The following is a 13,860-nucleotide window of genomic DNA, read 5'->3' on the forward strand; positions in this document are numbered from 1 at the left end:
ATGCTTGCATGGAAAAAAAGTTCTACACTTGGCACTTCTGACTCCTACAGAGCAAGAAACTGGACAGACAAAACTCATGTGGGGAGAATACAGGGCAGGCACTGAATGAGGCAGTAGGGCAGGAGAGGAACAGAAATGTCTTCCTTACAGGAGACAGACACATGCAGCAGAAAACTAAACAATATTGTCCTGAATGGTTTTCCTTCTGCCCTGGCCTGGTAGGACTTTGGAGTGAGTGGATAAACACTGTTTGGCTAAAATTTGCAGTTTTGGAACTTCTCTGCTTCAGACCAGTGTTGAATAATCAAACTGTGACCTGTGGAAGCTTTTAGAGCACAGCTGATAACTTTGTAGAGAAATGTCTTGCACTGGTAATCCATTTCCCCCCCTGCATTTCTTGTGAAAGCTTTATAATCTCAGCATTCAAAATGATACTTTTTGGCTGAGCTAGGAATGCTTTTCTAAATCCTGGATTAACCAGGAGCCAGTGGTTAGTGTGCTTCTCTGCTAGCAGCCACCTCAGTTTCTTGTGTTGGAGTTTTTAATTTTGGTAGGGGATTTTTGCTTGTTTGGGATGAGAGGTTTGTTTGAGGGGGTGGGAAATGTTGTGGTTTTTTCCTTTTTTTTTCTTTTATTTCAAGTCCTGAGTGGGAGTGATTGTCCTGATTGGGTCTGATGACCTTTCCTGTTCATCAGCTTTTGAGTCTTGGTGAGCAGATGAAGTGAAAGATGGCGTTGGGTCTCAATCTCCAGCTTCATAGCCCGCACTCAGCTGCTGACTCTCTGGGGCTGGGAATGAGGTTTAGCTGCAGAAAATAGGGACAGGGTTTTCTCATTTGTCATCTGTGCTCTTTTCTGCTTGAGCTGCTGCAACAAGGGCTGCTTCTCAGGAGTGAGATTCTATTTACTTCTCCACTAAAGATGGCTTTAGGGACGCTATTCTGTTTCCTCAATTCAGCACTGCACTGTTCTCTCATGAGCCACATCTCTAAAATAGAATATATTTGAAGGAATTTCTAAATTTAGGAAGTCTTATATTGGAACAGATCCTGTTAGCAGCTCCACATCTTACTGATAGTGTATTCTGATAACTGCAGCTGTGGAATACATTCAGCATGGCTGGTCTTGATATGAAGCATGGCACAGAAATCAAAGATTACCAGGGACTCTAGAAGACATTAGGGTCATTCATTGTTCCTCCCATCTTGCTTTAGAAGGTACACACAGTGTATTTAATTTCTCCTTAATTCGGTTTTTATAGAATATCCTGAGTGAAACTCTCAGGCTCCATTAGTAGCAGATAGTGAGCTGAAGAGAAAATTTTATGCTTTTGTCCCATTTGTAGTGTTTGGAAAAAAACCAACTTTTAGTCCAAAAACCTTTTAATGGATCCTATTTCTATGATCTAGTAATTTTTTTTTTGAGATAAAAGGGAAGAGAGGATAATCAAAGTAATCTCTGTACTGTGAGGAAATGACTTTCTATCTGGTCAAATGAAATGGTCACGTGTATGTTACTGCTTGGTGTTTTACCATGGGTCCACTTCTGAGCTGGCTTTTGATCTCTTAACATTTTCCAGCTAGCATGGGTAATAGAAATGGTCTGAGAGATGAGGTAGGTGTAAATATTCCATAGTTTTCTACTTAAAATATTTTAAAATTGGCCAGTTTCTTGCTATGCACTTGATCATCATCTGTTTGGCCCATATCAGAACAGCTACAGGTGAGCTGATAATTGAGGTGGCTTGTTCCAGAATGGCTCCCTGGCTGTCTGAAATGAACTCTGTGTGTTGTTTCTCTGCCCTCAGGAGTTGTGGAAGGCGATTTAGCTGCTGTGGAAGCCTACAAGTCATCAGGAGGGGACATCGCCCGGCAGCTGACGGCGGACGAGGTGCGGCTGCTGAACCGCCCGTCCGCCTTCGACGTGGGCTACACGCTCGTGCACCTGGCCATCCGCTTCCAGAGGCAGGACATGCTGGCCATCCTCCTCACTGAGGTGAGCTCCCCTGGCCCTCACAGGGATGGAGCAGCGCTTTATGGAGCTGCACCGCTGTGTGCAGCCGGCGGTGCGCAGCTTTGATTTGTGGCCGTGTTAGAATATGCGTGAATCGCTGCCTTGTGCCTTGGATTTCTCCTCAAGAAGTGAGTTTGCCTAAAGGAACTCTGTTGTGATGGTCCTGAGGATGTTCAGTTTTGTCATTAATGAACGGTCTTGGCACACGCTGTGACCTTACTGGCAGTGGAAGTGAGCTATTGTGAGGCTTCCTGTGCTCTGGGTGGGGGAGAGGAAATGCTCTCAAAGCAAAGCGAAGCACTGCCATCAATGACAGCCGAGTTTGTTCTGAGTTTGTTAATGACTAAGTCTACCTGGGCTGGCTTTTGTGAGAGCTTCTTTTCCAGAGAGAGGCAAACTTCTTGCTTTGCAGTACTGCTGCATTTTTTTTTTTACTATTCCTTGCCCATTTTATAGACTGACTTGTTCCTCTGTTTTGCTCTTCCACGTTCGTTTTCCTTGTGTCACCTCACTTCTAGTGACCTCTGCTGTTCTCCATCTTTGCCCTCTAAATAATTCTGTTACCTTTTTTGGGTCCTCACCTGATGATGGGCCAGATTTTTATTCTGCCTCCTTCCCTCATGCTTAGTGCGATTCTGAAAGCTGCTGTTTGCCTGCAAAGCACATAAAGATGATGGAAGGCTCAGTGTTGAATAATTAAAAAGAGCAGATGAAGCAAGACAAATGTAGTTAATTCCTTGAGTATATATTTATATTCTACGAATATCAGTAGCTTTGTGCTGCTTACATAACTCTGTGAGGTTGGAGTTACATGTTTAAAAACAAGTTAATTTACTGAAATACTATCTTAGGGATTTTTGTGTTTGGTTTTGTTTCAGTGCCTAGGAATACTGACTCATCTTGCCATTTCTGGAAATGCTTAGTAGTGTTTGAGCCCCTGTGATAATTTCCTTTTCTAGGATATGAATGAGTGAAAATGTGGGTCTTAAAGGTGTTTTCTTTATATGCATCTGGTGTCATCCCTGTGCCACTTGTCTGTCATCCTTGAATGGGTTTCTGCTGCCAGTGATGACTAGAACTGGAGAAATTTAACTATCTTAGCTTAATAGTTTTGGGGAAGATTGTAGGAAACTGTTTTGTGCTATGGCAATAAAGTTTTGTTAAATCTAGACTTGACTCGTGCGTGAGATTTGAGATTGCTTTTATGAGCTCTTACCTATTTTTTTCCTCTTTTTCAGCTGGGAGTGGTCACCTGTTAATTCACTTCTTCAATTTAAAGATGTTTTTTAACCAGATTTATGTTACCAGTTCCATCACAAACAAGGCATTTCATTAAGAGTCACTAAACTTTGGCTCTTTCCGGGAGCCAGTGTTTATAATTCTCTGGCATTCTTTGCTAACCAAATCCTCTCTGCTGGTGGTCATCCCTCCCAAATCTTGACATTTACTGGGATAATCCTGAGTGCAGTAACTTTGTTGTGTTCCAGGTATCCCAACATGCAGCCAAGTGCATTCCTGCCATGGTGTGTCCAGAGGTCACGGAACAAATCCGCCGTGAAATCGCTGCGTCCCTTCATCAGCGGAAGGGAGACTTTGCTTGCTATTTTCTGACTGACCTTGTGACGTTTACGTTACCTGCAGGTACCTACAAAACCCCTCTTCCTGCTGGAAGATGTTACTGCTTGGTCACTAGTTGAAAACGAGGTGTTTAGACTTTCTGCTGGTGATGCGTGTGTAGGTTTTAGTCATTAAGAGCCTTATTAATTAATTTATTAAGAGTTTTATTTATTAAGACCTGTTTTATTTGGTCAGATTTAGTAGCTGAATTTGATTGCTCAGTATTTGCCCACTTCAATCCATACATTACTCCTGTGAACTGAGCATCTGTTGTCCTACTTAGACATGAAGAAATGGTAGAGAAGTGGTGTGTTCTGAGGAAAAGCTGTATTTAAAGTGAAGATTGGAGCCCAGACATTTCTGGTCCATGATGTGACTTTTCACATGGCTGTTTTAGCTTTCAGTCCCTTCTGTTGAGGCCCAGAGCTGTTCTTTTTACCTAGTTGTAGCAATAGCACTTTTTGAATACTTTTGAGGTGCTCTGAGATCAAGAGGAAGTTTTAACAAGGAGCTTTTAGAAGCCTTTTAATCTTCAAAAGCTGTATCCTCTTAATAGAAATGCTACAACTAGTAAAAAAATGTGCAGCTGCAAACTCTGCCAATCAGCAGATCTGTTTGTCTTTTTTATAAAACATTTCAAGAATCCTATTTGGAACACCTTTGGTTGAGTGTTACCTCATCTCCTCTTCAAAAAGTCTGGATAATATTTACCACTTGTGTACCTGATTGGGGTGCTGCGTTCAGTTGTACCCTGTGGATCAAGAGAGGCACGTGGGGTGGGTGTATGGCATGTCTGGGAGACTAAAATTTAATTGCTTTTAGGGGAGAGAGGGCAAAGGGGCAACAGAAGGATTTCATTACACATGGGAGAAATGTTCTCTCCAGAGCTTAAGAATTTTAGTATTTTCAAGAGAGACATCTTAAAACACTGCACAGCTTTTTGACACATGTAATGGCCATTAAGTAATGAAGAAATAAAACTGCTCAAAAGCTTTTGTGCATCAAGACTTTCCACTTTCCTCACACTTTGCCAACTGCACCATCTTTTGCAGTTTGGCTCCAGGGAGCATTTCCAAGGATAGAAGTATAAGTCACACGATCCTGGTCAGATATTACCTGAACAATGTTTAGGAACCAGTTTCCACTCGACCTTTCAAATAAACAGATTGGATCCTCCTGAAAAGCCAGTGCTTGGATGTTAGAGTGCAAAGCTTTTTAAATTGATTGCTGATCACTGCAAGCAATTTTATCTTAAAAAATCCTAATCAATCATACAAAAAAAAAAAAAAAAGACCACCCCCCATCACCCTGCCTGCCCCAGGCATTAATGTGCTTCAGTAGCAACTCATGTGCCTAAATGTGGACTTAGAAGCCCTGGGGTATTGGACATCTGAGCAGGACTGGCAGCTACCACACTGCAATTACGAGAGATCTTTGTGTCCTTGAAATACCACTTAGGCCCCAGTCCTTATCCCCTAGAGTGCCTGAAGGGGTGCTGGATGTTCCTGTTCCTATTTTATTTACTGCCTTAACTTTCACGTGTTTAAGTTTCATTCTTGTGCTGAAACCAGCAAAGTTTCTCTGGTTGCTGCTCTGCCTGGCAACCCTTTACTGCTTATCCTCTGTTGGAATGCAGGCCAGGAGCAAATATTTACTGTGTGGCACAAGCTGAGTTTTAGAATGTGTGACAGTGTTTGTTGTTTTAAATGATACAGCAGTCACAAAAGAGTTCTGCCCATGATATGGTTTTCCACCTTTTTATCCCCTTTTTTATGAGGTAGTTGCAAATTCTCTCTGTAATGCTCTTGGAGCAGCTGTCAGTAGTGGCATTTTCCATGGCGTAGCTCAATAGTTTTCCCATTTCTTGTTTTTTAACCTGCTGCAAACCATTGGGGTTCTCAGAACCATTTCATTGAAGCCTGAATGAGATAACAAAGGGAGGGGATGTTCCAGAGAAGAACACATCACTTGGCAAACTGTACCTGTGCGTTGGGATAGACTGCAGAGGGGAAGCCATTCCAGATGGGTGGAAAACCTTGCTTAAGATTGAAGCTGTGCTAAAATACAATGGAGTTGAAAGTAAAAATACTCCTTTTTATAATTTCTCACCTCAAAGTGGTTCTCCACTTTCTCCTTCGGAGAAATCCAGTCTTAACCCTGTGCAGGCTGTGAGGATCCTTTCTGCAAAGGTGTGGCAGTGAGGCTGAGATGCAAACCTGCCTCAGCAGCTCTGCAAAGCGTTGGGTCACGCGTGACATGAGCTTTCCAGAGGAGGTGTTAGGGCTGACAGGGCAAAAGCTGTTCTGTGAGTTCTCCTGAGCCACAGCTGGTGACAGCTCTTCTACAGTAACATTAAGTGACTCTTGTATTTGCTTTCTGCTTTTCCAGATATTGAAGATTTACCGCCCACAGTCCAGGAAAAATTATTTGATGAAGTACTTGACAGAGATGTTCAGAAAGGTAAATGCACTGAGAACAGCTGGGATCACTCCTGGCTTTTCATTAGAGAACGTGTCTCTTGCTGAAAATAAACTGCATATGTCTGTATATACGTGGCTCTGTCCATGTGTTAAATAGAGATTTGATAGTTTCAACTTGATCTTCACCCTGGAACTCATAAAGTCACAGCATGGATTGGGCTGGAAGGGACCTTGAAAACCTTCTAGACCAGGTTGCTCCAAACCAGCAGCTTTCAAAATGGGACAGCCACAGCTTCTGTGGGCAGTCTGTGCCAGGGCCCACCACTCTCACAGGGAACAATTTCTTCCCAGCATCCCATCTAACCCTGCTCTGTGGCAGTGGGATGCCATCCCCACCACTTGTCCCATCACTGCATGCCCATGTAAAATTATTCTAACATTTCCAGTCTTATTTATGAGGCAGAGGGAGAATGGAGTCTGTAGAAATCATAGAAACCAAGTTTGTAGAGCTTTTAAAAAAATACTTAAAAGTCACTTTTGAGTCACAAGATTTTTTCAGGAAAACTGAAAAAAAAATCTTTTCATTTCAGTGACAATCCTCAAACAAACGATGTGATGCTGCCGTTAGGTTTTGGTTTATTTTACTGACAGTAGAAGAAATTTCCTCAGCCAGTGTAGCTGAGCTGTTGATTGTAGTGTGAAGGAAAGCAGGGTTTTATCCATGCAGAGGGGTGAATTATTGTCTTGCTGTCTGAATGCCTGGGATAAACAAGCGGCGTGTTTAAGAGGCGGCTGTGCCGTTGCAGAGCTGGAAGAGGAGTCTCCCATCATTAACTGGTCCCTGGAGCTGGGGACACGCCTGGACAGCAGGCTGTACGCACTTTGGAACCGCACGGCCGGGGACTGCCTGCTCGACTCCGTGCTCCAGGCCACCTGGGGCATCTACGACAAGGACTCGGTGCTGCGCAAGGCTCTGCACGACAGTTTACACGACTGCTCCCACTGGTGAGTCGGGGCAGCAAAGCCCCACAGCCACCCCTCCCTGGTTCCCTCTGGGTTGTTGTGCCTCTCAAAGCTGTCGAGTGGCCCCGGTCCCAGCTGGGATCTTCCTCTCATTTTAAACCCCAGCACTGGAAACTTGGACGCCGTGAGCTCGGGGATGGCGTGTGATGCTCAGCAAATGGCGTTTCAAACGCTGAAATGCTTTACACTCAGCACAGTTACTGCAGCTGGAAATCGTGTCCTTGCGGTGTAAATCCTGCACGTGCCATGGGCTTGCTGCTTGCTGGGAGCTGTGCAGAAGATTGTTAGTAGAAGGGTGGGCCTTTTATTCCTTATAAACTTTGCAGTATTTTCATTCCATCTGCTTAGGTCTGGCTTTACTCAGGATTGCTCTTTTTATCCCCGTTCTGTCTGCTGAAATAATGGCAGTGAAGCAGAGGGTGTTGACATTTAACTGTTTCTGTCATTTGGCCATAAAATTGATTTATCTTTCTGTAAAACAACCTTTGTTTGTTTGCACTGACAACCTTCTTTAGTTGGATTTCCTTCTGCTAGAGTGATAATCTTAGCTGGACCCCCAGTGGTGTCCAGCAGCTCTCCAGGGTGTCCTGGACTAAGGGATAAACTGATAAAGACTGATAATCCAAGTCACAGATGATAATTTCTTTGATGTTCTTGTAGTCAAGGACAGGAGAAACACTGTCAGCACATCCTGCAGAAAGAGCCTGTCCCTCTCCTTTTGCTGTACAGGAGGTCAACAACAAAGATTAATTTAGGGGTACCTGCAAGTAAGTTTTGTGCTGCTGGAAGAACTCCCCAAATTAGCATCCAGAGCTGGACTCCAGAAAGTGGTATTTGAGTAGCAATTCTCCCAGGAAGCAGTGTCTGAAAGGATTTGGAGTTGTTCAGCATGGAGTGTGCATCTCAACCATGCAGGGATGTCGCTGGCATCACAGGCAGCTCCCACAAGGCCAGAACAGAAATTTAGGATAGATCAGGTTTTGTTCTTTATGGTAACAAAACCAAACATGGTACCCAAAACCGTGCTGCAAACGACTGAGCTTTGGACCAAATCTCTCAAAATGTCAGTGTTAATTGTGGTTGACTTACTGCTGTATCTTAACATAACTCTCATTTAGAGGCTGTTCAATCTTGTTAAGCTTCTTAGTTTATGTCTAGACAGAAATTTTGTTTTACTCTGAATTTGCGTAATCTTTATCTTTATCAGGAGCATAATTTTTAACTGATTGATGTCTTCCTTCAAGGGACCAAGTCTTCAAGGAACAAGTCATGTTCCTTGTTAGGAACAAGTCTTTAGAACGGGTCTTTTAGCCAGATTTTTTGTAACTTGATCATTCTGTACATCCTGTAGGTGCTGTATAGATTCCATTTGAGCAGATACATTTAATTTTGTGGGCTAGGATGTGGCTGATAGGAAGGGATGTCGTCACTGGAACAGGCTCATAAATGCAATCTCTGCTTAAACTTTTATCCAGTGGAATTATCCTTCAAAGCCTCCACAAAGACACTTAAAAATGGGTATTTTTATAGTCAGACAGAAGACACTCATGTAACTCATTTGACCTTGTTTTGTTATGTTTGTTTAGATGCTGAACAAAGAAAAATCTATTTACCAGGGACAGTCTTATGTCTGATACTCGGAAAAAGCTCCCTAGTGAAGTTCCCAGAGGCTCTGGCCTGTGGAGTCTTTTCCACTCACCTTTCAATAACTCCACTTTACTTTATACAAAAGTGTGTTCTGATGTGTCCCTCTTTGTGTTCCACCATTAGCTTTTGCTGGAGAATGGGCACATGCCCTAAGTTGACTTTCAGAATTTCATTCTTTAATGGATGCATTCAGTTCTCTTGTGTTAACCTGAAAAGTTTGCTTTAAATGAGATCAAAATTTTGTCCATGGCTGACTAACTCAGCGAAGAAACTTCTTTAGGAGAACACGTTCACAGTCCAGCTTTTAGGGAGTAGTTTGGTGTTTTCCTTTTTCTTCTTTTTTCCCTTGAATTTTCTGGTCTTTCTCACTCTGGTGCTGTGGGAGTTTTTGTTGTTGTTTTGCTTTGTTTTTCTTCACCCAGACTCTGATTAAATTTCTTTCAGGAGGCCTGGGAATTAATTAATTTAGCACAAAGTGCTGTTAGAGATTTATGAGAGAAAACAGGCAAAATACTTAGCAGCTGCAAAGGTAGAAGTGATGGTGTGTTTGGATAAAATCTGAACTATACATCCAGAAGATTCCCTGTAGATATTTCTGTCAAGTAGCTCAAACCTATCCAGATATCATAATAGTAGGAATTTTAAGCCATGCAAAGGTTTTAGCTGGACTCAGGAAACCCAGCCTGGCTGGTGGCTGCTGTCAATTTTAGAGTGATTCCAGTTTCATTGAAAGCATAGGAAAGATCTTATCCACACACACTCGCTGCCTGCTAATATTCTCAGGTTTTAATTAAATGAGTTCATTTCAGTAACTTTTTTAATAAGCTGAAACTTCAGAATGGCTTCTTTGTCCTCACAGTAAAGGCCATTGTTTAAAAGTTGGCTTAGCACTGTTCCCTAAATCCCAGTTCCTAATATGAAGTTGTAGCTTTTCCATAATGTGGTGATTGGACAGACTTTAAAATTTTAAAAAGCAAACATCTTCCTTTTAATGTGTTGTTTTTCTTGGTAAATGGTTAAATGAAATATTATGACTAAACTAAATCCCACTTTGCATATTTGATTCTTATCCACACTGCTTTACAGCTCCATGTAACGTGGAATTACAACGCCTTGCTCCAAAATCTGGTATAAAATAGATTCTGCCTCTTAACCATGGGCTGTTGGAAATTGATATGCAAGTACTTTGAAGTTAATTAACTCCTGATGTGGTTAAAAATAGAAAATACCTACATTTTTGTGAGTGTGTGAGAAGAATGAACAACTAATGGAATGTCTTATGTTCCCTGTATATCAACAGTTAAATAAGCCGAAGTAAAACTTTAAAAAAGCCCTACTGCAAGAAGTATCAAACTAGGCAGGAACCTGGTAGGAACTTGGATTGTGTTTGCTGTAGGCATTGCTTTTTTTTTCTTTCCAAGTGGTTCTTAAATGAAGCTTAATAAATGGAGTCTCCTGAAGAAAAAAAAAGAATCCACTTCTCCTGCTGCTTGCTCTCTTTCTTCCCCTTTCTTGTGATGAAGGATTACAAGGGTTAAATACTGCTGTCAGGATTATGGTGGTTGAGTAAATATTTTTTTTGCCTTTGCCATTTTCTCTCTCTCTCCCCCTTAACATTTTAGGTTCTACACACGCTGGAAAGAGTGGGAATCGTGGTATTCCCAAAGCTTCGGTTTACATTTCTCCTTGCGAGAGGAACAGTGGCAGGAAGATTGGGCATTCATTCTCTCTCTTGCAAGCCAGGTAAGAAAAGCCCTTTGTCAGAGGGCTTTTGGAGAAGGTATTTTAATTTCTGGAAAGAAGTTTCAGGTCTAGAAGAGTTTTTTGGGAATAAGAATATTCCTGTGTGAAGGAAAAACATCCTCTTAAGCCAATGATCTTAAAATCTTACAGGGTAAAACTCTTCTGCTGATATAAAAAGGTTCAGTTGAAATTGTCATTTCTGAGCTTCCTATTAAGCGATGCAACACAAAAAAAGAATTGTGGCATTAGAGTGAGGTCTGTAGAGCAAACTAACAGACAATCCTATGTTTAATATCCAGCTCCTGCAGCACTTTTACCTCCCAAAACACACCTCCAAATCTGTCAGCTAACACTGCTCAAACTCCAGCAAAAAGCTGAGATTTTATAACTCGCCTCCAAAATGAGATTTACATTCCTATAAGCTTCCAGCTAGGGGAATATTTTTAGCTCCTCTTTTAAAGTATAAACATGATTTTGGTGCTATTTTTTTTTTTGAGATCTGTTTTGGATGTGCCCTTTTCCTATCATCAGAAGGTATTTGCCTTAAAGTGCCCTCAGATGAAGGAATTATTTTTAGACCTAACATTATGTGGAGTTTCACTTCTAAGTGGGGACTGAAATCCATTACATTGAATCTGGGCAATAGGACAGAGAATTATTACTGACAGCTGACAAGCTGAAATGTTTTTCCTTATTTCCAATAATCTTCCAGTCTTTTGTTCTTCCTGTTAAAGCTTTATCCTTGTTTAAAAGCATTTTCTCTCTCAATTTGAAGACTATTTTTTTCAAATTTCAAAGCAGAGAGGATGGTAAGTTCTGTTTCAAGTGATGTCTTTCTTTGTGTTTGGTTCAGCCTGGAGCGAGTTTGGAGCAGACACACATTTTTGTACTTGCACATATTCTTAGAAGACCAATTATAGTTTATGGAGTAAAATATTACAAGAGTTTTCGGGGAGAAACACTAGGATATACCCGCTTCCAAGGTAAGCCTTTCATTTTTTTAAATTCACTTTTAAACAAGTTTGGGCTGTAAATCAGTAGTGACATGAAGTGACCATCTGGAAAAGGATGGAACAGTCTTGTAGGTAAATTTTCATTTGCTATTAAAAAGAACAAAATAATACTCCCCAGACTTGCATTTCTTCATTTTGTAGTGGGCATGATGCCTGTAAAAGTGAATTCCATGATACTTTAAAGGGAGTCTTGAAAATTTATCTGGTTTTCAGTGATTCACGCTTTACAGCAAGTGTGGTGTGATTAGTGACTTATTTCTCATTAGTACTGTAATTTTGCATAGCTTGATCAGGTTCTTTCTGACTTTTTCTCCTCCTTGTTTTCAGGACAGCCTTACTGTCCTTAAGATAAACATGAAGATGACTCAGTCCAGTTTTGCTTAGACTTAACATCTGTAGATTTCTAAAGATGCATTTTCTGCTTTGCAAGCCAAATCTGTGTTTGGGCAACTTTTCCCTCTGTTACACTTTATTATTCAAACAATAAAACATGAGAGGGGATTGGGAGCATCTGCATAAACTGAGCTATAAACAGAACCCACGGGGAAGGAACTGTGTGTGTTCCAGGGGGTTGGGACATTTGTTTTGCCCACAGTTCATATTCATGGCCTCAAGTACTTCTGGTTAATGATGACCCACTCTTTATTTATAGCTTAGCTCAGGACTTCCCAAAAATCTGTGATTTGAGAGAAAAAAGTATGGTGACTTTGGAAGGAGGCAAGCCTGTGATCTATAGAAAACCCTAAGCTGTGCAGTTAATTTATTACTCTTTAGAGTCTTGGCTTCTAAGTTTAGGGCAGTAACAAAACTTCATGTAGGGAAATCAGTTACTTTTTTGAAGAGTCTAAAAATTTAGTAGTCATTGTAGCTGGGTGTTAAATTTTCTTTCAGTGATGAAAGGCTGGGAAGGAACAGTTACTTGTGTCACTTAAATCTGACACTCCAGCTTTGTGTTGCTTTTAACTCCAAGGCTTAGTGGTTTGCAAATGGTTTGATTTCCTAGTTTGGGCATCGAGGCAGACGAGTGTTACATGGCCTAAATGTGCTGAAATTTTCTTGCTCTGTGAACCAGAAGGAAACCTTTTTGCTGCACAGGGGTTTCCAGGAATTTACACAGCCAAATAGTTACGACTTGAGATTTGCCTGCCACGAGCCACTTCCATCCATACATGGAAACAGCTCTGGGAACAGGTGAATTTGGAGTCCTGTGTCACAGTACCTGGAATTGCTCCTCTCCCTGCCCAGCCACATTTTTGTGGTTAATGTGTGCTGATCAAATGCCCTTGGCACAGCTGAAGCCCAGCTGAGCAGACTGGGAGTGGGGTGGGGTGGGCTGCCAGGAGGAGTCTCCTGCTCTGGGCCTGTGTGTGGGCTGTGCTCAGTGCCTGGAGCTTTGAGGAGTGCTGGGGTGTCCCTGCCTCTGTTTAACATCACATCCACCAGAAAACTCCCTGGAAGAGTCCAAGGCCAGGTTGGACAGGGCTTGGAACAACCTGGGATAGTGGAAGATTGGACGGGGGTGGAACTGGATGGGCTTTAAGGTTCCTTCCAACCCAAACCACTATAATAGTGGGTTATAATAGAAATGGGGAATTGAATTTAATGCTTGTTCAACATCATGGTTCAGTTTGTAGCACCCTCTTAGCCACTCCTAAAATGCTCTCCCTGACAGGAATTTTTTTCCCAAGGATTCCTTGTTCCAGCTTGGCATCCTTGCTGTAGCTGCTGTGAATCCCATAATTGCCAGCCTTGTTTCCCAGATTCCAGCTGACTGTTAATTCTTTACATACTAAAGCTTCAGTGGTGGAAGCTCTGATTGCTCAAGCCCTAACCATGATCCTGGTCAGACCCTCCTGGTCTGGCCACATGTATTTAGTAGCACAAATATGCAGCTTTTAAAACTGTACAGGAAAAAAGATGACTGACTGAAGTGATCATCAGGTCAGGCTGGAGAAACAAAGTGCTGTGTGGGTGGCTCCAGGATAGGTGTTAGCCCATATTCTTTATTTTCTGTAGCCTGTGTTCATGTCAACTGTTGTTACACGACCTTCTGGCTTTATATCAGAGTGACTTTTATAACTCTAAGAGCACTAGACACTCTCCTTGGCAATGCTTGAAATTTTTTTCTTGTGGAGCTCATCACAGTTGATGAGGAGGAATGGAAAATGTAGCACAGCCTTCTGTCTTGGGGAAATGATTAGTGTGGAATTTTCACCAGGATAAAACAATAGTGAAGGAAGATTTTCAAACAGTTGCTGAATTTCAGTGTAGAGATGGAGGCAAACAGAGGAGTTTCAGTCCTGAAAGGTCACAGAGCTGTGCTCTGCGTGCATGAAGAACTAATTCCCAGGAATTGAGGGACTGTCTTCCTTACATTTGACTGG

At 41.9% G+C, this 13,860-nt stretch overlaps 1 protein-coding gene across 4 annotated transcripts in view; it reads left to right on the forward strand.

The window, feature by feature from the left end:
• ZRANB1 (zinc finger RANBP2-type containing 1) overlaps window positions 1-13,860 on the forward strand; it is a 40,158-nt gene that overhangs the window by 22,396 nt on the left and 3,902 nt on the right. For all 4 annotated transcript variants that reach the window (XM_040072197.2, XM_040072199.2, XM_040072200.2 and 1 more), the window contains exons 4-9: window positions 1,808-1,995; window positions 3,501-3,654; window positions 6,019-6,090; window positions 6,857-7,055; window positions 10,343-10,463; window positions 11,317-11,446. In XM_040072197.2, coding sequence (XP_039928131.1) covers window positions 1,808-1,995; window positions 3,501-3,654; window positions 6,019-6,090; window positions 6,857-7,055; window positions 10,343-10,463; window positions 11,317-11,446 — 864 coding nt within the window. The remainder of the gene's footprint in view (window positions 1-1,807; window positions 1,996-3,500; window positions 3,655-6,018; window positions 6,091-6,856; window positions 7,056-10,342; window positions 10,464-11,316; window positions 11,447-13,860) is intronic.

The sequence above is a fragment of the Hirundo rustica genome, chromosome 8 (genome assembly GCF_015227805.2).
Source record: "Hirundo rustica isolate bHirRus1 chromosome 8, bHirRus1.pri.v3, whole genome shotgun sequence".
Lineage (NCBI taxonomy): Eukaryota > Metazoa > Chordata > Aves > Passeriformes > Hirundinidae > Hirundo > Hirundo rustica.